This window comes from Rhinolophus sinicus, chromosome 12 (assembly GCF_057876585.1).
Source record: "Rhinolophus sinicus isolate RSI-liver-muscle chromosome 12, RSI-T2T, whole genome shotgun sequence".
Taxonomy (NCBI): domain Eukaryota; kingdom Metazoa; phylum Chordata; class Mammalia; order Chiroptera; family Rhinolophidae; genus Rhinolophus; species Rhinolophus sinicus.
Window position 1 is genome coordinate 35,648,844 of NC_142512.1, and position 21,633 is coordinate 35,670,476.

General features: G+C 56.6%; 1 protein-coding gene across 4 annotated transcripts in view; it reads right to left on the minus strand.

Annotated features, from left to right (window-relative positions):
- Nucleotides 1-5,847: 5,847 nt before the first annotated feature.
- Nucleotides 5,848-21,633, minus strand: part of XYLT2 (xylosyltransferase 2) — a 39,386-nt gene continuing 23,600 nt past the window's right edge. Inside the window, exons 1-11 of one of the 4 annotated variants that reach the window (XM_074320282.2) lie at nt 19,370-19,587; nt 12,610-13,102; nt 12,157-12,332; nt 11,680-11,882; nt 11,169-11,249; nt 10,761-10,995; nt 10,499-10,675; nt 9,985-10,244; nt 9,507-9,702; nt 8,518-8,851; nt 5,848-7,014 (exon numbers count right to left, since the gene is read on the minus strand). In XM_074320282.2, coding sequence (XP_074176383.2) covers nt 6,692-7,014; nt 8,518-8,851; nt 9,507-9,702; nt 9,985-10,244; nt 10,499-10,675; nt 10,761-10,995; nt 11,169-11,249; nt 11,680-11,882; nt 12,157-12,332; nt 12,610-13,102; nt 19,370-19,504 — 2,613 coding nt within the window. In that variant the 5' untranslated portion in view covers nt 19,505-19,587 and the 3' untranslated portion in view covers nt 5,848-6,691. Of the gene's footprint in view, nt 7,015-8,517; nt 8,852-9,506; nt 9,703-9,984; nt 10,245-10,498; nt 10,676-10,760; nt 10,996-11,168; nt 11,250-11,679; nt 11,883-12,156; nt 12,333-12,609; nt 13,103-19,369; nt 19,589-21,633 lie in introns of those variants that run through there. The other 3 variants (XM_019730939.3, XM_088802206.1, XM_088802207.1) reach the window with 3 other exon arrangements.

Sequence of the window (21,633 nt, forward strand, 5' to 3'; positions counted from 1 at the left end):
GTCTGTGCTGTTTGGGGACAAACCTGGAAGGAGCCGCTTACTGATTTGTTGGTCTTTCTGCGTGTTCTCTAGTGCGCACCAAGAAGGAAAGAGGCCTGTCAGAGTGACGAAATGACAAGAGGAGACTCAGAGGAGGGGATTGCTTTAGCACCATCCCCCAGAGGGGACGGAAGGGGAGAGCTGGTGTTTAAGGGCATCGCTGCTGTTTCCCCTCCTGGATCCTACAGAACTTGGGCTGGGCCCTGGGAGGAGTAGGTGGGAAGGGCCAACAGAGAAAGCAATGGGTCATATTCCTTTCCTGGAGCCATATTTGGAGGGAGCTGGGGCAGCAGCCCCAGAAATGACCACGTGGCGGACCCCTCCCTGCCTCTGCAGGTCCCGAGCAGAGAGGTCCCATCTGCCCTGGAACACTGAGCTCCTTCCAGTGATGGGCAGAGTGGGTGACAAATGGGCTTCTTCCCGCTCACCTGGAGAGACACACAAGCTCACGTTCTTTTGTGGTTCTTGGTTTTTCTCAAACCATAAGCAGCAGCAAAAAGTCTGGCTTCAGGAATACTCAGTCTGGGTCTAGAGTGGGCTGGGGCAGGCCTTCATTGTCATCTGACCCATGACCTTTAGAGGCTTGGCTTCCGGTGAAGGGGCCAGGAAAGAAGTCTCAGTTGGCACTCGTGGTTGTCCTGACCGTTGGAGGCAAGTGGTGTTGGCTGTAGCCCCAGAGGGGCCTGTAGAGTCCAGTGGCTTCCTGCCAAGACTGTCCTCTGCCTTGAACTTGTCACCTTGTTCTCTCAGGACCACACGTTCCCCCCTTCCAGCAGGTCCTTGGCTAAGGTGACCCTGGGTTTGTTGAGGTTCACTTTGGCTTCCTTCTCATGAGGTCTCATGTACCAAGGCCCAGCTGGGGGAGACTGTGGGGGCATCACCACAGGCTCAGCAGTGTCCCTGCCAGTCCCCTGGAGAAGTGGGAAGGGACAGGATAGAGGAGGTTGTTTCCTCCTACACCGTGGTGTTTCCCTGGGAAGGACAGGTGGCTGCTTTCTGGGTGGGCGAACAGAGCCATGATTTGGTGGTGCAGGCAGTGACCTTAGGGCATCCTCATAGCTCAGTGACATCTGGAGAGGTGGGAGAGCAAAGGCATTAGATACGCACACACACACCTATACACACATGCCCTTTCTTTGGACTGCGGCTTTCTGTGTCTCCTCTCCCCCAGTGACAGTCCTTCCTGGGAACAAGTTGAGTCCTAGAGCTGCTGGCTCCATGGAAACCCTTTTGTGGGAGCCTGTCCTGCGCCCTAAGGGCAGGCCTCCCTGGGCTGGGTCTGCCGTCTTTCCCTGTACTCAAAAGGGTAGTGTAGGGTCTCCAGCCAAATTCTGGGGCTCTCCATCAGTGGCCCTTTTCCTTGTCCTGGCCCAGTGCTCTAATTGGGCACTGTGTGGAAAAGACTAACAAGAAGAAAAGTTCTCCAGGGCGCCCAGGGCTGGAGGAGCTGAGCACTCACCTCTGCAGGCCCAGAGCCTGAAGCGCTGTGCAGTCAGCGGGTGAATCTGCTTTTGCTGCTGCTGCGCGTCCTTTTATTCCTGAACACTTGTAGCTGGGCAGGCAAGAGAGTTGCTCCAGGGGCAGCTGGTACCTGCTGGGCAGCCCCACATAAGACCTCGCCCGCCCCGCCCCACAGGCAGCCCTGTAACCAAGACAAGACAAGGGAGCCAGGCAGTCCCACATAGCCTTCTCCAGCTTCCAGCTGGAGCCTCTTCCCCAAAGGGAGCCTAAGGTTGGGGTGCTATATGGCCCTCCTCTCCAAAAGTCTCTTCACCCCATCCTTCCTCTTGCCCACTAGGCCCCTGGTCTGGATTCTGGCCCTTGGCACACGTCTCCTCCCATTCCCAGGTGGCAACCCCAAGGGTCCTTCACCTGCATCCCCCAGGACTCTCAGCACCTGTCCACTGTCTAGACCTCAGTGGGGTGTCCCATGGTGCTGACGGAGAGAGGGGGGCAATCATGGGGATTGTGAGGGATGTCTCGAAGTGAAACTCAGGATTTAGGGTCAGCCAGCAAGAGAGCAGAGCCCAAACTTCTGTCCTCATGCCCCTCTCCTCATCCCTTTAGTTCTCTCCGCTGAGCCCGAGGACCAAAGCTCAGATCCCCAGCATCTGAAACGCACTCAAGTGGTAAGAGCTTCCGCTCCTTTCTGGCCACTAGCTCATCCTCTCACAATCTGGCAGCCAGCTCTGATGACGTGTGGAGGGAGAGTCCGAGAAAACCTCCTGCCCCGCTCCATCCCCTTGTCTGGTGCCCAGGTGGGAGGTCAGAGCCCAAGGAGGCTGCAGGTCAGAAGGTTTACTTTGCTTTCTGTACCCAGGATGCCATATGGTGCCCCATCCCTGGGGAGAGGACTGACAGTACTGGAGTCGCCCCCTCCCTCCCCACCGAAGCCAGGACTCTGAGGGCTGGACGGGGGTCCTCCAGTTCCTCTGAGCTGGGAAAAGACCCTTGTCTTCAGCAGCAGCTCCCAGCACTGGGGCCTGCCTAACAGTGGCCAGTGAGGAGGCTTTCTACACTGCTGCCCTGCCTGGCCTGGAGGGTGCCGTCCAGAGAGATTCCAAAGGCCCCTCCACCTGAATGGAAGGCAGGTGCCCTTTTGTTGGCATTGGGGAGGGGGTGTGGAGAGAAGGGGTTGCTTACATATTGGCTGGGTTTCCGGAAGAAGTGGCAGGAGCAGAGGACCTGGCAGCATTGGGACTCACAATGGTACAGCAGCAGCAGGGAGGAAACTACCCTCCCCCTGCCAGAGGCAGAGGCAGAGGCAGGGCTTCAGCCTGGACCCGGCCAACATGGGCCCATCTCACCTCCCAGATCGGGATTCAGCCCCAGAAGTTGGGTAGGAAGGACCTGGCTGTGTCTAGAACCAGCTTGACCTGCTGGGGAAACTGAGGTGCAGGCGGCTCCCTTTCTGGCTGCTGCATCCACTCCCTGTGACAGATTTGTGACGGAGAGCAGAGTAGCTTTACCCTGTCTCTTCAGCCCAGGGAAGGAGTGATATGTGCAAGTGAGTTTACAGAGGGACAGACTTAGGAAGGGGAGGACCTCGTGGCAGGGGCAGACACCCTTAGAAACAGGACCTGAGGAGGCAGGGGAGAGCTCAAGAATCTGAACTGGACTCCTGGTGCCAGCCCCTCTTCCACTGTCTTAGACTGTGCCATCAGAACCGGTGCCAACAGAACAGGGATCTCAGCACAAACCAACACCACGCAGCGTTCTTCCCAGTGGCTGGCTCTAGGTGACCCTGTGGATGAAGAGGCTGGGCTTCTGGCCTATGGTGACAGGGTATCTGCCCCAACCGCAGGACATGGAACAGCGGTAGCTGCTCACCAGCGACTACAACTATGGCTAGGAGGCTGCTGTCCACGGTGACCTCTGCACATGGAGCAGCAGTGGCCGGGGCGCCAAGAAAGGCTGGCCTTTAGCGACCTTGAGGACAGCCAGCAGGGTCACAGAACTGGTTCTCTTCCCCACACTCCCAACCCCCTATCCAAGGCCACCTCCCAACTCAGGAACCCAGGCCCAGAGGAGCAACTTAATTCAAAGTCGGGGCATCTGTGAGCAGCTCTCCAGCTTCTCGACTTCTGCCCATTTGTCCTGGTCCATAGCATACCATGACCTGGTGGCCCATAGATGGCATTCCCCTCTGCAGGCCTGGCAGCCATGAGGGTCCCTCTGCAACCTTCAGGAGAAGGGGTTGGTGGGAACAGGCTTGGCTCCTGCTGAACCAGCCAGCCAGCCGGGGAGGAGCTCCAACTCACCCAGTTCTCTTCCCTTCTCAGTCACAGGTCCCCTCCAGCCCGACTCTGCACCCTCCACTTCCCATTGGCCCAGGTGATTGGGCTCTGGGTGCCAACTGGCTGTCCTCTGGTCTTGGCTGCCACCTCTCATGGAACCAAGCTGTCCATGGTTACCCTGGAAACCAGGCAGAAGGGCCACGAAATACAAAAGCCTTACTGCCCTAGCTGTCCCTCTCCTTCCAAAGGAACTGTGCAGCTCTGGGGCCCCAACCTGCCCCAACCAGCTCCCCACGCCCAGCCTGGCCAGAATCCTGATCTTGACCCCAGAGGCCCAGCCAGGGGAGAATTTCAAAGAAGGCTCAAAAAACCCAAGCCTCTAGGCTGAGCTAACCCTAAAGAAGGATGGGGACACAGTTGGCAAAGCAGCTGCACTCAACACCTGCCTCAGTGACCTGGGCAGGGAAGAGGACAGGAGCAGAGGGCCTCCCTGCCAAGCTTGCCCTCTGACCCCATCAGGAGTCCTGGAGCCTGGTCCCTGGTCTGCAGTGCTTCTCACTCATGGGGCCAAGACGTGCAGCCCGAGCAGTAGGTGTGGGGCTGGACTTGGCGTTGTCGAGGGCCTGCAAATTCGAAGTGGCCTGGGGCAGCTTTGAACCCGTACCATTGTTGGGTTTCTACCTGAGACCCATGAACTCAGAACCCTCAGTCAGGATCGGGATCCAGTGGCTAAAAGTGCAAATGCAAAGTATTCTCAGCAGGTGATGAGAGTGAGGAAGAGCTGGTGTGCCGTGGTGGGCATGGTAGGGGCTGAGCCAGAGTGCATGTGCCCCTGAGTTCAAAAAAACTGAAAAGTGTTGTGCTAGCCTAACAATAGCATAGCCACAGCCCACACGGAGACTGCAGGCTGGTCTGTCAGTGCTTAGCCAGCAGTCTAAATGTTCTGCTTACTGCCTGGGTCTAATGTGCTGAACCTGGTTATTAATTTTTCTTTTATTTGCCTAAGCGTTGATGAAAAAAAAATTCCAGAGAACCAGAGTAGAGTTTCCGACATTCACTAAAATAGGAGCCCCAAAAAACAGTCATCTTAGCCTGTGAACCCAGTTTTCTTGGAGTTCTTGTTAGCGCTTTCCTGGGTCCCTGACCTTACGAGAGCAGAATGGAGTGCCAGGGTCGCGGAGGCCTGCTCCTTCTGAAGCCTGCTGCCACCACCTAACAGCTAGGACTCTGGGCTCACCGTTTCAGTTTGCTGATGTGCTGAGTGAAGAGAAGTTGTGAGGATTAAATGAGATGCTGCGTGCAGGGTCAGCTCAGCAGCTAAACAGAAAACCCCAATGCTGTTATTGGTGGTCAAGGGTGCCCTCTCCTGGCAACTAGGAAAACTTGACATGTGGCAGCCTGAACAGGAACTGGGCCCTTTGTTCTGCAAGCTGAGTTGACCAGGCCAACGTGACTGGCTGATTAAGGTTTGAGAACCCTTCACCCTCACTCCCACGTGAAGTAAGGTGAGAAGGACTGACACGGAGCCTTAGCTGACAATGGCAGGAGAGTCAGAGGGGAAAGAGAGTGGCCAGGGAGCCAAGCCACTGCTGCTCCTGCCCCTAAAGGGACAAGCTCCAAAGGTAACCAGCAGGCTGTGGCTGGGATCACCTCCGTTCTTGAGAGCGCTCCACAACTCAGGGATGGGCGGCAAGCACAGTGAGGAGGGTTTCTGGGATGGGCCCTGGGGACTCCAAAGGCAGAGCAGCTACCATCTGCCTTAGCCTGGCAGCAGGGGAGGAAGTGCTGGGTCAGGACTCGCAAGAACTGAGCTGGTTCTCCTGCTGGCCTACTGGGTAGCAATGGAGAAGTCTCTGAGCCTCTCTGGGCCTCTCTGCCCCTTAGAAAAAGACAGAGCTGGATTAGATCCGTTCTACCATCCCTTCTGGTTCTTGGATGGATTCTAAACTGATGCCGCTCTTGGGAATGAGCCCTCCACCTCGTGGCTGCCAAAGTCCTAGGCAAGACTTTCAGGAGAAGGCCCAACAGTCATGGCTCCCAATACCCAGGAGGAAAAACACAGAGGCTGAGCTTAGAGAGATAGACATATATTTCTTCTGTTGCATATTTCAGACTTCACACTGAGCTTCAGGCACAATGCTGCTCCAAGTTCTTCTGAGAGCCCTGACAGAATCTTCTTCCCACACTGCTCAGGAGGCCTCGCCCCTGCTGCAGTTCTGGGTACCTGGGAGACTCTGCATTGGTCTCAGTAGGCCCTGGTGCCCTGCCTTTCCCATCAAGGGACAGAGTATGCTGGAAAGCCCTAGAGCCAGCCCCACCCCCTCTTCTTCGGTCCCCTGGCTACAAGAGGAGAGGCTGTCCCACTAGAGTCCTGCTCTACAGTGCTCCCCCAAATCACGTGTTCTTGGCCTCAGAGCCTGGCATGGCACTTAGAGACTCAGCCATGAGCACCACAGGCCCAGGCTGGGGAACGAGGCCCTAGAGAGTGAGGCAGCCCCAGCCTCCTCCAGGGCAACGGCAGATGGGCTCGTCAAGGCCCTGCTCCCCGGAGCCATGGCCCACTTCCTGGGGCTGCTCTGAGCCCTATTGCACATCTTTTGTTTCCAGTTCCTCTCCCCACCACCCATTTTCCTTTTAAAAAAAAAGAAAACAAAACTAGAGGGGAAGGTTTGGAAGAGCGGGGTGAGGAAGCTGGAGCCCTTCTCCCCACGTTGCTGCCACCCTCTGGTCCTCAGCGGAGCCAGTAGCAGTAGTAAACACTATGTCCACCTTCCCTGCCGTCTTGCGGGTTCTCGATGGCTGACGCGGGTGTGCTGCCTCGGCCGCTGGTGCTTGCCTGTGGGTGGGGGAACACCCCTCCGTTGTCTGTAAGGTGCGATTCCCCGGGTCCTCCGGAGGTGCTGGCTGGGGCCCTGCTACCTGAGTCGCCCGTCTGTTTTGACAGGCCCCAGCTCCGATTTGGGGTCGGGGAACAGAGAGCTCCAGCTGGTCAGTCTGCAGAGCTCCAGGGAGGGGCAGGTGGAGGAGCCCATGGCACACAGTCCAGCCACGGACCAGAAGCTGCTCAGTTCCCTGTCTGTCCAGGCCTCGAGTTCAGGGCCTGTGAGCTCTGCGTGCAGCCTGGCGGCCTCCTCTGCAGGCTCTGGCTGAGGCAGGTTCAGGATGCCGCTTAGGCCCTGGAAACTCTGTTCCATATACTCGTTGTGGGGGGGCCCGGCATGCAGCCAGCTGGCATCATCTGGGGGTGCAGAGCAGGCAGTCAGCATACCCTGCCCAACTGATCCCATGAAGGCCAGAGCCTAGGAGTCAGGTGTGGGCACCCCAGTGCCTGTCCCAACTCGACCACTGAGTCACATCTTTCTGAGTGACCTACCTGTGACCTCGGGCTAACCGACAGAATTTTCTCTGCCTATAAAACGATTAGTTTTATAAAACCAAGACACTAATCCCATAATTCCCCATTTGAGGATTAAGGAAAACAGTGGGTTCAAGGCACATTAGAAAATAAGGTAACTTTCCCGCAATGGTCTGGTTTGTGTCACCCACGCCCACCTCCAGTGATTCCCAGAGCCCTCCAGTTATGCGGTCCTGTTTGCTTCGCCCAGCCTTCCTCCCAGCCTTCTGCATTTTATTCCCCTCCACCCTCTGTTCACCTCACACACCAGACACCTGCCAACTTGTTTCCTCCGCTTAGGATACCCTTCTCTGTCTATAAAAATCCAGCTCATTCAAGGCTCTGCTCCAATACCCGCCTGCTGTAAAGCAGGCCGCCATTCTTCCCGTCTCCTCCATCAGGCTGAGTCCTGGGAGAGCAGGGGTGCAGCTACCTGCTCTGGATTTGCCACAGCCCTCTCAGTACCCCAGCCTCCTCTGGGTTACCCCATCTAACCAACCTTCTCTGTGATAGGATGTGGCCAGAAAAAGGCAACATCTAGCTACCTACTGAGCAGCCACTGCATACCAGCCTCTTTTACCCACATATTCGGCCTGAATGTCTCCCAAGGGCTAGTTACTTACATTAGGCCCCCTTTCAGGACCCTGCAGCCTACGCCTGTGCTCAGAGTCTGCTCCCTTGGCCTCAGCCAGGTGGGTGGAGGGCCATGTGACCTTGCCCACCCAGCCACACAATGGACTAGGATGGCCAATCAGATTTGCTGTCCCAGGAATGTGGGACTTAGAGACCCAGAGGCCCTCGTCAGTCTCTGTTGCACTGAGGGGACATGTATCATGTATCGAGAAGCCAGAGCCTGAGACTGACAGAGAGGACAGGATGAGGGACAACATGGCCCCAGAGGGTGAAAAAGTACCTCTGGTTCCCAGCGAGACCTTAGACATTTCCTAGGTTCTATGGGACAGAGCCCTTTCATTCTTCCACTAACTTCCTGAGCTAGTTTAAGTGGATTTGTGTTCCACGCACCCAGAAGGCATCCAATAGTTGTATTACTCCTACTTTACATGTAATAAAACTGAGGCTCAGGAAGGTCAAGTAACTTGCCAAGGATGAAAGCCCAATGAAAGCATCAGAGCTACGTTCCAAAGCCAAGTGTGCCTTGCTTCCCTTTCTATCACACCACAGTGCAGGGCCCTGGGACGCTAAGGGTTAAACAATCAAGTTCCCAACCTGCCCTTCTCCTACTCTAGGGATGGGGATCAGCTCTGATGGTCAGCTTCTTGGGGTCACCTGCCTGCCAAATCCCATTCTGTCTGGCTTCTGGGCATCATTTGGGAACGAGATCCTTACCTTTCCTGAGAGGTAGTTTGCGGTTGAAGGTCAAGGGCAGCACGAGGAAGCGGGTCTCACCCAGGGGTTCCCAGAACTGAAGCAATCGAACAGTCCAGGCCCCTGGTCGCAGGGGCCGGCTCAGTGGGGGCTTGTACTGCGTGACCTCAGTTTCCGCGTCTACCACGATGTCATAAGAGGTGGCCACCACATAGGTGGGATCAATCCACACCACGGTGGCTGTGAGGTTGGGGCCCCGGGCCCAGCGCTGCATGGCCACAGGCTCATCCAGTGGCCCCAGCAGCCCCCCAAAGTTCCGGAAAAGACGCTCTTTGGGGTCCCACTCGGTGCCAACCTGTAGGAAGGGAGGTAGCTGGGCAGGAGCCTGGGGGGCAGTCCTCTCTACCCTGATGCTGCCTCCATCTCACTGTGTGACCTTGAGCTAGTCAGTCTTCTTCTGGGTCTCAGTTTCCCCATGTGCAAAATGAAGGGCTCAGACTAGGATCTCTTTAATATTTGTCCCAGCCCTGACATTCATTCTAGCCTTCCGTTTGACCTGCTCTGTAGTGGTGGGGGCAGGAAGGCAGAGATGAGGTTCAAAGTCCTGCCCAGAGACCATCCCCAAACGAAGTCAAGGCCTCTGAGAAAGAGACCGAGGAGAAACTCAAAATCCTAACCTATGTCCTGAATGGAATGTCCAAGTCCCTCTAGACTATCCCTGTAGTTTAGAAGCCGGGGTTGCTTTGTAGTGGAACTACAGTCCCTTCCCTGCTCACTGCATGTCGTGTGTGCACCCCAAGTGAGAGGTGCTCCTCCACGTGTGCATGTGGGGGTGACGCAGGCATGTACACGGGGCATCGCCAAGGCTGCCGTCACTGGGAAAGAAGAGCCCATGAATCCAGTCCTCAAAGGCCTAACCCAGTCCTTACCCCTCCCTTAGTGACCCTTTCTTCCCACTACCCTGAGTCTTGCTGGGGATCAGGAGAAAGCAAGGGGAGGGCCTGTCCCACCTCCAAACTCTGGAGCCGGCTGGCCTGGTCACTGCGCCCCAACAGCTTCAGGGACCCCTGGGGCATCAGCCACATCTCAAGCATCTCTGTCGGCCCCTGGGCTGAGGGCTGCACCGCCTGCGTCACCAGGTAGCCCTGGAAATGGTCGTCATAGAAATACAGGTGCACGCTGGACGGCAAGCCCCTGGGCTCAAACCTAAGGTTCCAGCAGGGAGAAAGGGAGATGCCATCAGCACACCCAACTTGGGCTGGAATCCCAGGGAGGGGGCTCTGGGGAGTCCCATCCCCAAGTACTTCCTTTGCCCCAAATCTCACACCCACAGCACCTACGTGCCTGGCTCTTACTGTCTCTGTTTTATTTGCATTCCCCCCTGCCTCCGACTGGGGGCTCCCTGGGGGCAGGGGCGGTCTCTTTCTGATGGCCCCCCACCAACACCACACCCTGGAGGGCCTGCAATATGTCAGAAGGAGGTCTCACCTGCAGAGTGGGGTGGCCGGCGGAGATGCAGTGGAGGCATGGCGCAGGCTGAGGCGGACAAAGGCGGTGTAAGCAGTGAGCATGACATCACTGAGCCCACTGGGGCCATCGGCCACGTCGTAGGTGTTCTCCCAGTAGGCCTTGAGGGCTGGCGTGCTAGGAGGGTAGCTGCCATAAAGGTGGAAGTCCAGGATTTCCAGAACCTCCTGGTTCACAGTTGACTCAAACTTCCGGGCGAAGAAGGTGGGTCTGGAGACTTGCTGGAGAGGGAGAGGGCAGGAGAATGAAGGGATCTGGAGGTCCCAGAGAGCACGGCAGGGAGAGGCCCCTCCCAGCACTGCCCACAGAGCAGTCTCCAGGGCTTTTCTTGCTGCCACTGCAGCCCGAGAGCCTTGAGGGCTGCTCCAGGTGAAGGCCCCAGATTCTCTGACCCACCCTGAATCCTTTACTAACTCATGAAAGGCCAGGGCGAGGCCCTAGCAAGGGGCAGCGCCTGGGGGTCACGGGGAAGCACCTGCAAGCGTAGGAAGTCCTGCGGCTTGAAGTCGTTGGGGGAGCAGCCGCACCAGTCCACGATGTGCTTGTACTGGCACTTGCAGCCCAGCTTGCGGTTCCAGTTGGTGACTCGAAGGTTGTTGTCCACGAGGCTCTCGCAGGCCGGGCTGTTCTCCAGCACCGTATGGAAGAAGGACTGCAGGTGGCAGGGCAGGGTGGAGGGTGAGCCATGGGCACCCCAGCATGCCCTTGCCCGGCCCGGTGGGGGCCTGCTCACCCACCTCGGCCGGGAGCAGCGTGTAGGTGTAGAACTGGCGCAGCTGAGCCACGAGCGGGTCATCTGTGTAGACAACATACTCCACGAAGCTGCGCGTCAGCACAAACCAGTCGGAGCCGCCGTCCACCACGATGCCTGCCGGGATCTGCCGCTCGCCGAGGCGCCACATGTGCGAGTCACACTCATGGAAGAGCCGGTCTAGGCCCTGTTTCTTGATGAACCTGTGAGGAGCAGACCAGCTACGGCTGAGGGTCATGCAGGGTGGGGTCCCGGCTCTCCCATCTGCATAGGAACCAGCACTCCTCTATCTGTGACTGGTTTGGACGCTTCATAACCCAGGGCCTGGAGCCCCCTGTGTGGGAGGGGTTGTGATGAGACCCCAGGGTCTGGGCCTCCTACCCCACCCCCTCACCTGGAGTTGTCCCTGCCATGCGACTTGAGGAAATTTTTGTCCCGGTTCTTGGACAGGAAAGCCACCAGCTCTTCATTGGTCCTGGAGAGGGAATGGGGTGTGGGCAGCGTGTGTGAGGGGTTGCTCAGTCACTGGCCCAGAGTGGACTCCCTCTAGCACACTTCGCCTCACCCTTTGGCCTCCTGGCTTCCTGGTTTGTGCTCTGGGGGGGTGGACACCTGAGGCCCCTGAGGAAGACCAGCCCCTCCTCCTCCACCTCTTGCTGTCCGACCCAGCGTCCCCATACACACCTCTGGCTCCTCCTCCTCCCTGGCTCCTTCACTCTCAATCCTCACATCATCTTTCACCAACTCCTCCCCTAAAACATGGCTGGGGCCAAGGGACCACGTCTGGGCTGTGTGGATCCCAGAATGAGGCCTTCGGGAGAGGAAGGAGTCTATGAGGACCCTACAAACCCGAGTGCCTACATGGGCCCCCTGCCATCTGGAGGGCTCGGAGCACCACCCCACACCTGGTTGGGTAGTCGGTGGCACTGAGGTTGATGAAGAAGTCCCAGGCCCAGCCAGGCACCTCCAGCAGGTCCTGCATGCTCCGAAGATACATCCTCAGCAGGCTGGCCCCGCCCCAGATGGTGACCATGCGCCAGGGTGTCACCCGCACATTGTCATACTGCCGGGCTAGCTCCACTACCTCCCGGTGCAGGTAGTTGGAGCGCTGGGGGGAGGGGGCAGAGGAGGAGATACTCAGTAGCCGAAGGTGGACCCTCAGCATTACAACCTCCCCACCCCACCCCAAACATGGGACAAAGTACAAGTGACACGGAATGGAGAGAGCACAGGGCAGGGCCATGTCACCTGTGCTGGCTGCTCCCCCATTCTAGGCCTGTTTCCCTAACTCTGGGCGATCTGAGCAGGTCAGAAACCCTGCCTGTCTGTGGCCTTCCGGGCTTCTGCTCACTCAGACCCCCCTGGTCTCCCGGTGACAGTACCTTGTCCACATGGATATAAAAGAAATGCCGCTCGTGGTAGACGGCCTTGATGAGCCGCTTCAGCTGGCGGATGGCACGGCCATGAACCACCAGCATGTAGGCGATTCGTACTGGGGGGCCGTCCACGGGCTGCCGGGCCCGGACCTCATCCCACTGGATGCCGGGGCTCATCTTCCCTGAGAGTGGAAAATGGGCATCAGGGAGGTCCCTCCCCAGGTCAAAGGGTGAAGGTCAGATGCGAAGAGGGGGATGCCTGCCTTCCAAAAGAAGAATCCTAGACTTGGAGCCCAACACTCCTGGCTCCCAGCTCTGCCTCTGCCACTCAGTGCACTTATCATCAACGAGGCAAGGGAGGTGGGCCCCTCTGAGTTTTCTTCCTCTGAGAAACGGGGGTGGGATCCCTGCATGTCACCTCCTGGGACTGCCACCTCTCCACCCAGGCCTGTCTCTTACCAGTCAGCTGGCAGTGCCTGGGCACAGCCTTGGGCATGAGGCTCCCGGCCTGGTGCAGGCATACCACGTTGGCGATCTCCTGCTGGCACTGCTTGGAGCTGGCCCGGGCCAGTGCAGATAGCGCGTCCTTGCCCACAATCTCGCACTTGGGGGTGAAGCCATTGTCCGTGGGCTGGGGGGCGCCCTCCACACTCCCTGTGTCACCATGTGGGGGGAAGCCAGCCGCCCCAACCAGTGCCTCCCCGGCTGCTGCCCCACTCAGGTTCTGGCGGCCGGGGGCGTCTGGGGGTGGGGCGGGTGGGACCCGCCTGCTGGCTCTGTGCCGGCTGGTCACTGCCCGCACCACCTTGGCCACGGGCACGCCCGGGCTCTCAGCACGGCCCCGCCAGCGCCCATGCCTTCTGCTGGCGCTGCCCCGCCGTCCAGCTGAACTATCTGTGTCCTTGGAGCCCTCGCCCGGGTCCAGCGGCCGTGGCTTCCTCTGCCTTCCTTTCTGTAAAAGACAGGCAGACACAGGTCACTGGGACAGTCACTTTCCTCCTGCTCTTGAGCCCCCTGCAACCCTTTACCTAGGGAAGTTCTGTTCACCTGAGGACTCTGCACAAATAGAATATCTGCTGGGAGTTCTCCCCGACCAGCGGGCTGAGAAGCACTGTCCTCCCTCCATGGCACCATCACACCCACATCCCCCTATTCATTATACAGATCGCGGGGCACTGTGTCTCCTTTGTGCTTTGGACTCAGCACCAAATTGTTTTCAGCAGATGTGAAAAATGAATGTCCACATGTCACAAGAAAAGGGTACGGAGACCCTGCAGAGGACACAAGAGTGTCCATCCAGCATTCCCACCCCACCCTGGTTGGGAAGAGACAGAAGGAAAGCATTCTGCCACCCACAGCAATTCCATGTGGCAGCACCACTGAAGCCACAAAGGAGAGAAGGGGAAAGTCTGGTGGGGAGGATAGAGGTGAAACCTGAGAACCCAATATTGGTGGGTGCTCTGGGGAGCCAAGAGCAAGACAGAGTCAGAGTGCAAGATTTTCATTGGGGTAACACCTGTCGATGATGGGGTACAGGAGTCAGCAGGCAGCTTTCAGACTGCCAAGCAGGGCTGTGCAAGGAGAGGAGGGAGGAAGAGCTTCAGATACAGTACAACTCGGGGAGAGCCTCAGCCAACTAACGGAGACTCCAGTGCACAGATGGCCTGTAGACGTGAGCCCTGGTACCACTGCCACACAAGCAATGGCTGGGCTGTCCGGGAAGCGCCCAGCCAGGCCTAGAAGACCGAGGCAGAGCCTGAAGGCACCAGCAGCTGAAGGCTGGCAACTGACCACTTATCGAAGCAGGTTCTGTCGAAGGGAAATGTGGGCCTTCACCGCTGCCACACCCTGCATCCTGGTTCCTGCTGCCTCTTGTCAAACACTGGCCCTTCCCTAGGTGGCCAGGTCACACTTCCCTAGGTGGCCAGGTCACACTTGGAGCCCAACACTCCTGGTTCCCAGCTCTACCTCTTGAAAGGCATATACACCCACACTCTTCCCCAGCTCTCTGTCCTCCTCCCTTGAACCCCTTCCCTGCCTGACCAAATCCCATCCAACCTTCAAGATCTAGCTTCAAGTCCCCTCATGGGAAGCCACTCCATTTGCCCCAGAGTGGGAAGGTCCTTTAGCAGACTGAGCTCCTGGGGGAGAGACTGTCACGTCAGCCCTATCTGCCCAGTGCCCACTGGAGTAGATGGCACACGGGATGTCTGATTGGTGTCTGGTGCATGAGCTGTGGAAGGGACAGAGGAGCACCAGGCCCTTATGTGACTACTCTGGAGTCCCCAGGGCTCCACGCCTAGCACGGCCGCTCCCCTGCAGTCACCTGCCTTCTTTGAGCATGTCCCCTCAGATGTAAAATACAGGAGGGAAGTGTGTCACACGAGGAAATGCAGGTAGAAAGAGCTGTCACTGTCAGCACTTCCCGTTCCTTTCTCGCCATTCTCGTCAACCCACTCCACAAGGGCCACAAGTTCTTTCTGGCCTGGCCTTTCAGCAGCAGGACGGCCCGGACCTCAGCCTCTTCTTGAAGCACCCTCCTCACCTAGTTTCCGGGATTCCCTCCCGGGGTCTCCACTGCCTGTGGCCACTCATCAGCATTTTTGGTTCAGCCTTCCTTATCTCGTAAGGCTACCCCGGGCCTTGCCGTGTCCTAGCTCTCCAGGTGATCTGCTTCAGTCTCTAACTCCATCCACTCGCAGGTTTCTCCATCTGGCCAGGATTGCTCCCTTGAGCCTTCAAGTGTTTAACTGCCTGACCCCTTGACAGCTCCCTTGCTCGCCCTCTCAAGCCCACAAGTCCAAAAGTGAACTCCTGGCTTTCCTCCCTAACCTGCTCCTACGTCAGTCCTCACCATCGCAGCTAACGGCAACTCGATCCTTCAAGTTGCTCAGACCAAAACCTTTGGGGAGTCATCTTTTGACTCATTCCCTCACATCCCACATTCAATCCATCATCAGTAAATCCTGTTGGAGTTCCCTTCACACTACAACCAGAATTGGATGACTTCTCACCGCCTCCATCACGGTCACCCCTGCCTGTCCCCTGCACCTGGAATGCTCTTCCCCAGATGTCCCTACAGCTCATTCTTGACCCCTTCAATTCGGTGCTCAGATGGCATCTTCTCAATAAGGCTCACTGTGACACTGCATTTAAAACTCCAGGCCTCCCTCATCCGCTGCTTTAATTTCCCCATAGCACTTAATGCCTTCTCTCATCCCACAATGTATTTATATTGTGTTATTCTGTGTCTCTCCCCTTACAAGAATGTAAGCTCCATGAGGACAGGGCTTTTTGGTTTTTCAGGGTTTTTTTGTTTTTTTTTTTTAAGTTTTGATAAGAGTTTATTTGAGCCAAAACTGAAGACAATTGCTGAGAAGCAAGACCTCAAATGCTCCAGATTTTTGTTGTTTTGTTCACTGATATATTCCAAGAGCCCAGAAGAATGTCTGACAATGGTAGACATTCAATAAGTACTTGTTGAATGAATGAATGAATGAATGAATGAATATAAAGCTCTTGGCATAGGTTCAGCATTCAATAAATGCTGCCAGCCCTATTCTTATTACTGGAAAGGGAGTAGGAACCAGTCAAATGTGAAATCAGGAGAGGGCCCTCAAACACTTTGGACTCTGTTGGGTTGAGTTTTCTCTGTCCCTCACCTCCCTAGGAACTTCCTTCACTTTCTCTCCCATCAGAACGCGGCAGGTACCTTACATCAGGCTGTCAGCCACCGTAGGGCTATAGCCCCACCCCTCCACCCTAGCACCCATGCCCTCTGTGCCTGGCACCCAGCCACCCCTCTGATCTCTTGAGAGACATCCAAGGAAGCTGGGCGTGTCTATCCCCATTTGAGAAGAGACACCTGCAATAGGGAGGGCAGGGTGGGGAGGAGGCAGCAGACTCCATTCTGTGCCCATGTTGGAGAGGGCACTCTGGACTGGGCAGCTCCCAGGACAGGTGAATGTCGCTCCACTGGTGATGTCTGATCTGGCCACACAGCCAGCAGAGAAAGACATTCCCAAGCTTCGGTGGGGAGAGATGGCAGAGGAGCTGTGGGCTTTCAGGTGGAAGCCAGTATAAGTGAGTCAGGAAGCTGGTCAGGAGGGCAGGGTCCGGGGCACAGGGCCAGGCTGGCTGCGGTGGGGGACAGGATGTGGGAGGAGACGGGCCTATTGGTGCCCTGCACTGCAGCAGGGAGCTGGCTGACCCTGAGAAGGACAATCCCAGAGGAGGCTGGGGAACCAGGAGGCAGCAGTGAGGAATGGGTGATGGGGGAGGGTCCTTGGTGGGCAGCCAGCCCTCAGCCCTGCCCCCTCCCAGGTATGTTCATATGGGCAAAGCAGAGCCCCATGTTCGTGCCCCTGGAGGAGCTGCCCTCAGTAGTCCCTGAGGTCAGAATCCCCTCTGATTACGGAGGGTGAGGACTGGCCCTCTGACCTCTGGTCTGGATGTGTTCTGGCCTCCAAGGTCCCCTCCTCCCCACTGAGGAGGCCTTTGAAGGCCTATGTCACTTCTGGCCCTGCAGCAACTCCGAGGAGCCCTCTGAGCCGAGGAGACAGAACACAGCACCACACCCCACCTCCTCCGGACTTCTCAGACTGCCTTTAAAGTAAACGGTGAGACGGTGTTTGTGAAAGCTTTGAAAATGATAGAGTGGCTCTGGGGCTGTTAATGATCGTCCCTGGTCTCCACTCCAGCCCCTCCACAGATGGGTGGAGTGCCTCTTAGATGTATCTCTGGTCCCATCACTACATAACCCCCTTAGGTAATCTCCCACTGCACTTAGAATAAAACCCTCGCCCCTCACTGTGGATCTAGGATGTGCCTTGGGCTAACTCATGAACCTTTTTCCAGGGAACACACAACACCCTCTGTTCCGTTTCTCAAAGGAATCCAGCTGAGCCCATTCTCCTCAGGGCCTTCTGCCGAAATTCTGCCCACCTCTTCCCCAGGCGGGCTGGCTCCTTCAGCTCACACACTACTTCCTGCAGAAGCCTTCACCGACCACCTGACCTAAACCAGACCCCTTGTAACTCTACTGAGTTTCCTTTACGCTGTCTCTCCCTGCAGACTGTCTGCCTGTGAGGGTTGAGACCCTATTTTATTTCCTTCTGTATCCCCAGTATTAGCACGGTGCCTGGTACCAAGTAGGACTTAATAAATATTTGTTTGACTGAATGAATGAATCTCTATTCCCAATGTGTAGTGCTGAGACGATAATACGAGTTATTTACTGACGGCTTAGCATGTGCCAGGAGTTCCTGCAAATACTTCCCGGTCATCATTTTCGTTTAATCTTTACAATCACCCAACAAGAGAGGTGCTATTATTGTCCCCGCCATGAGGGGGGATACGGAAGAGGACACAGAAAGCGGTCAGGTGATTTGCCAGTGGTCACACTGCTACTTAGGAGCAGTGCCGGAATAGGACATGAAGGTGAAGTGGGGCGGTCCAACTTCAGCGCCCACCTTCCTAAGCACTGTTTGCTGCCTAGCAACCCTGAGGTCTGGTGAGGTGGCTGCTGAGGTGGTCTAAGCACTGATGGCTGCTTGGATCACACAATCTTTAGGTCATCAGGGATTATTTTCCATTCCAGTCCAGGGATTCCCCTATCAGCTTCTGTTAGGAGGAAATGGGAAGATGGGATTCCAACCACTCTACTGCCCCAGGTCTCCATGCCGGGCTGTGGGCAGGGACCTTGAAGCCTGGACAATCTCTCTGCCCATACACAGTCTAGGGCCATTTGTTTCTCAGAAGTCTCAAATGTTTTGCCATGCCCCTCCCCAGAGGTCACTAGCCTCTGCTCACATACTCCAGGGTCGTACTCCCTAACTGCCTCGGCAGCCCATGACATCTTAGACTGTCTCATCTGCCCAAAGAGTCTTCTTACACTGAACCTGAAGCACTCTCTTCCTCCTACTTATTGGTCCACGCAGACCAAGCTCACTCCCTTCAGATGTCACAGAGCCATCCTCTCACACACACCCTTCTCAGCTCCTTTAGGAGTTATAGTCTCACGTGACTATGTTCCAGCTCCCCTCACCACCCTAGCCTCTTGGTTCTCCCAAAAAAGGCAAGGGCAGCTCTCCCAGTCTCCACACCAGGCCTTCCAGGCTGCCTAGACGCAGGAAGGGGAAGTGGGCATTAGGGTTCCCTTGGCCTTCACCCTGCCAGGTGGAGAGCCATGAGAGGATATGACAAGCAAAGCATCTGACTCAGAACCCTAGAGGCACCAGAACCCAGGGGGTGGGGTGGGTGCAGGGAAGCCCTGCCTCTGGCCCACAGCTTAGGGCCAGGGTTTGGCCTATCCTTCCCCACTTTCCAGGATGGCCTCAGACCCCATTGGACCCTTCCTGACCACACTGGGGAGGACATATCTGGGCCTCCAGCTGAATCCTCGATCAGCCAAGAGTGACTAAGACCCTCAGGGGCAGGGACCTGGGGACTGAGCAGGACGGGTCCGCCCCAGCTCCAGGGCCTCGGGCTCTGCTAAACCAGCTGCTGCTGTCCCCATTCCCTTAGAGTCAGAGGGGAACCCTCTCCCCAATTTCCTAATGTTCTGAGGCCAACTCACCGGCTTACTTCCCCTTACCATCTCCTCTTGAAGACCCATACAGGGTCTTCAGACACCTGGAGTGGCTTGGCTGAGGAAGCCACGCCTCAGGGACACTCCAGGTTTTTCCTTCGGGGTCACTCCCTGTTCCCTCAGTTGGCGGACTGTGTTCCACCCCGAGGCTCCACTTCCCCACCGGCCGCTGCCGGTCAGGAGCAGCTGGACGCATACGCCCGGGGTCCCTCCACCCATAGAGCGCACACCCCCGCCCCCTCCCAACTTCAGAAAGTTTGGCCTGAGGCTCCCCTCCCCAAAGCAGGTTCAGGCCCAGCCCCACCTCCTGGCCCCGCTCTCCGCGCCTGACCTTCATTGCTCCCCGAGCCGGAGACCACCCCACCAAGAGCAGCTTCTGCTGCTCCGGTCCCCTGCCTGCCCGCGGCCCGGGCCTCCGGGTCACGCACCGACCCGCGCGCAGTCCCCGACACTCGTCTGGGAAGAAGGGGCGCCAGGGGTCGGACGCCCAGCTCCAAGAGGCTGCCCGCGCGCCCCGAAAGCACGCGGCCCACGCCCCACTTCCCCAGCTTGGGCCGCCCGCAGCCCCGCCAGGACCCCGCGCGCCCCCGTGACCGGCCTGCCCGCCTGCTCGCCCAGCCGTCAGAGCACCTCGCCCGGCTCTTCCTCCTCCAGGCCGCTGAAGCTCCACACTACCAGGCCCTGCAGCAGCAGGATGGCCAGCGCTGTGGCGATCGCCAGTTTGTAGCGCCGCACCAGCTTCTGCACCCGCGCGCTCGCCACCATCTTCCTGCCCTGGACGCGGGGCGCGCGCCCAGCCCTGCAACCCGGCCGCGGGCGCGCGCAGGGGCGCGGGCCGAGTCGGCTCCCCCTACGGGAGGCGGGCCGGGCGCGCGCGGGGCCGGGGGCGGGGCCGGGGCGGGGCCTATCGGCCTGAATCGCCGCGCCCCGCAGGCCAAGGGGCGGGGCCTAGGTCCTCTGAGCCTCCCGCGGGGAGGCGGTGGGCGTGGGGCGAGGCGTCGGCCTCCAGTGCCCAGACCGTTCGGTGCAGCGCCTATCCTGTCTCGGCCGGTACCCGAGCTTCTGCGTGTGCTCACCTCCTCCTGGACGGCAAACCCATGGCTCCACGGTGCGGTGAGGTCTGCGGCCTGACCTCTCTCCTGCCCACCGCCTGGTGTTTGGGGTAGGGGGAGGAACTCAGCCCCTCGCGGATAAGCCCTCGGCCCCAAGGGTGCACAGAGAATGCCAGAGCTCCCAGAAACGCCGATTTGGGAGAGACTGTATAAGTGCCACAGCCCCTGCTTTTGTGGCGACTCTGGAGACAACACCCATGGGGCAAAGTCTTAACTCTCTTGACTGGCCGCAGAGGTCCTCACAAAGCCTCATTTCCTTTCTCCTAGTTCCTGTCATGTAACGATCCTCTCAGGTCCCTATTAGAGCAGTGGTTATCAAATTCTAGGATGCGTCAGAATCACCTGGATGACTTTATAAAACATTGCTGGGTTCCACCCCCAGAGTTTTTGCTTTGGTAGGTTGGGAGTGGGGCCTGAGAATTAGAATTTTCAGCAAGTACCCAGGTATATATATATATATTTAAAGATTTATTGGGGAACAATTTGTATCTCCAGGGCTCATCAAGGTATTGTTGATGTTGCTTTTCTAGGACCACACTTGGAGAACCACTCAACCTTTGCATCTGCTATTCCCTTTGCCAAGTCCTAGCAGGTGTTCCCACCCCTACCCATCCACTCCCCCATGCCCTCCAACCCCCATCCCCCTGCCTTCCCTACTAATGGCATTCTCCTTAAGTGCTTCCCCAGTGTTCAGTAGAGCACTGATCGCGTATCTCGTGATTTCCCCAGGATCATGCCTTATTCACTGTTGAAACCTTAGCCTGGCATTGGGCACCCAGCAATGCTCAATAAATGTTCTGAAAGAAAGAGCAGGTGAAGTCCAACTTCCTGTGTAATCAGCTGACCCCAACAATTTTTGAGAGTCATGTTCAAATTCAGCATAGACAAGATCTGAACACCTGCAGCCCTCCCCTGAACCTGGCAGGTGCCTGGAGAGAGGCAGGAGGAGAAGAAGGAAAGCAGTGCCCACCAAAAGCAAGGTGCACAGACAGCCAGGGGAATCCAAGCTGCGTGAGAAGGAAGTAATAAAAAGCAACACCAAGATTGAAGATTTAAAATGAAGACTTTAAGAACCACTACAGAGAGGTCGGGGTGGGGGTTGGGAGAATGGTTTTTTAAAAAAAAGGTTTGAAAGCAATGATAAAGGGGCTTGGAAGTTGACAGGAGAAGGAATCCTAAACTGTGATGAGTACAGGAGATCCAGTTATTTGATGGCACTTAAATAAAACCTCCTTTAATGTCTCCTGCCCCTTTGGTATTTGTAATCATTCCATTCTTCAGTTTTTGTTAAATGGGAGGATTGTAAACAATGTTTCAGACGACAGTTTGGCTACTTAAGAGAACCTACGCTTCAAGGATTTTGGAAAACATCAGTTGACATGCCAGCAATTGATATGTTAATTAAATATCGATCTTCTGTGCTCATTAAATCAAGTCTCCTAGGGACCTCTACCTGCCAATACCCCTGCCCCCATGAAAATAGCTTTGTTTCCCACCGATTATATAAATAATATATACTCATTATATAACATTTAAGACATAGAAAAAAATATAAAAAAGTAAGTCACCTGTAATCCCACCCCATGAGATAATCATCATTAATATTCTGGTGACCATCCTTTTCCCCATCTCTATATGTTCGCACCAATGAGGTCACATTACACACATGGTTTTTAAATATTTCCCATTCCCCTTCATGTTAACAGCCTGGCTAGCTTGCTGTTTCCTTCCTTTCTAACTTCTTTCCACCTTTCTCTGTAACAATTAACACACACACACAGG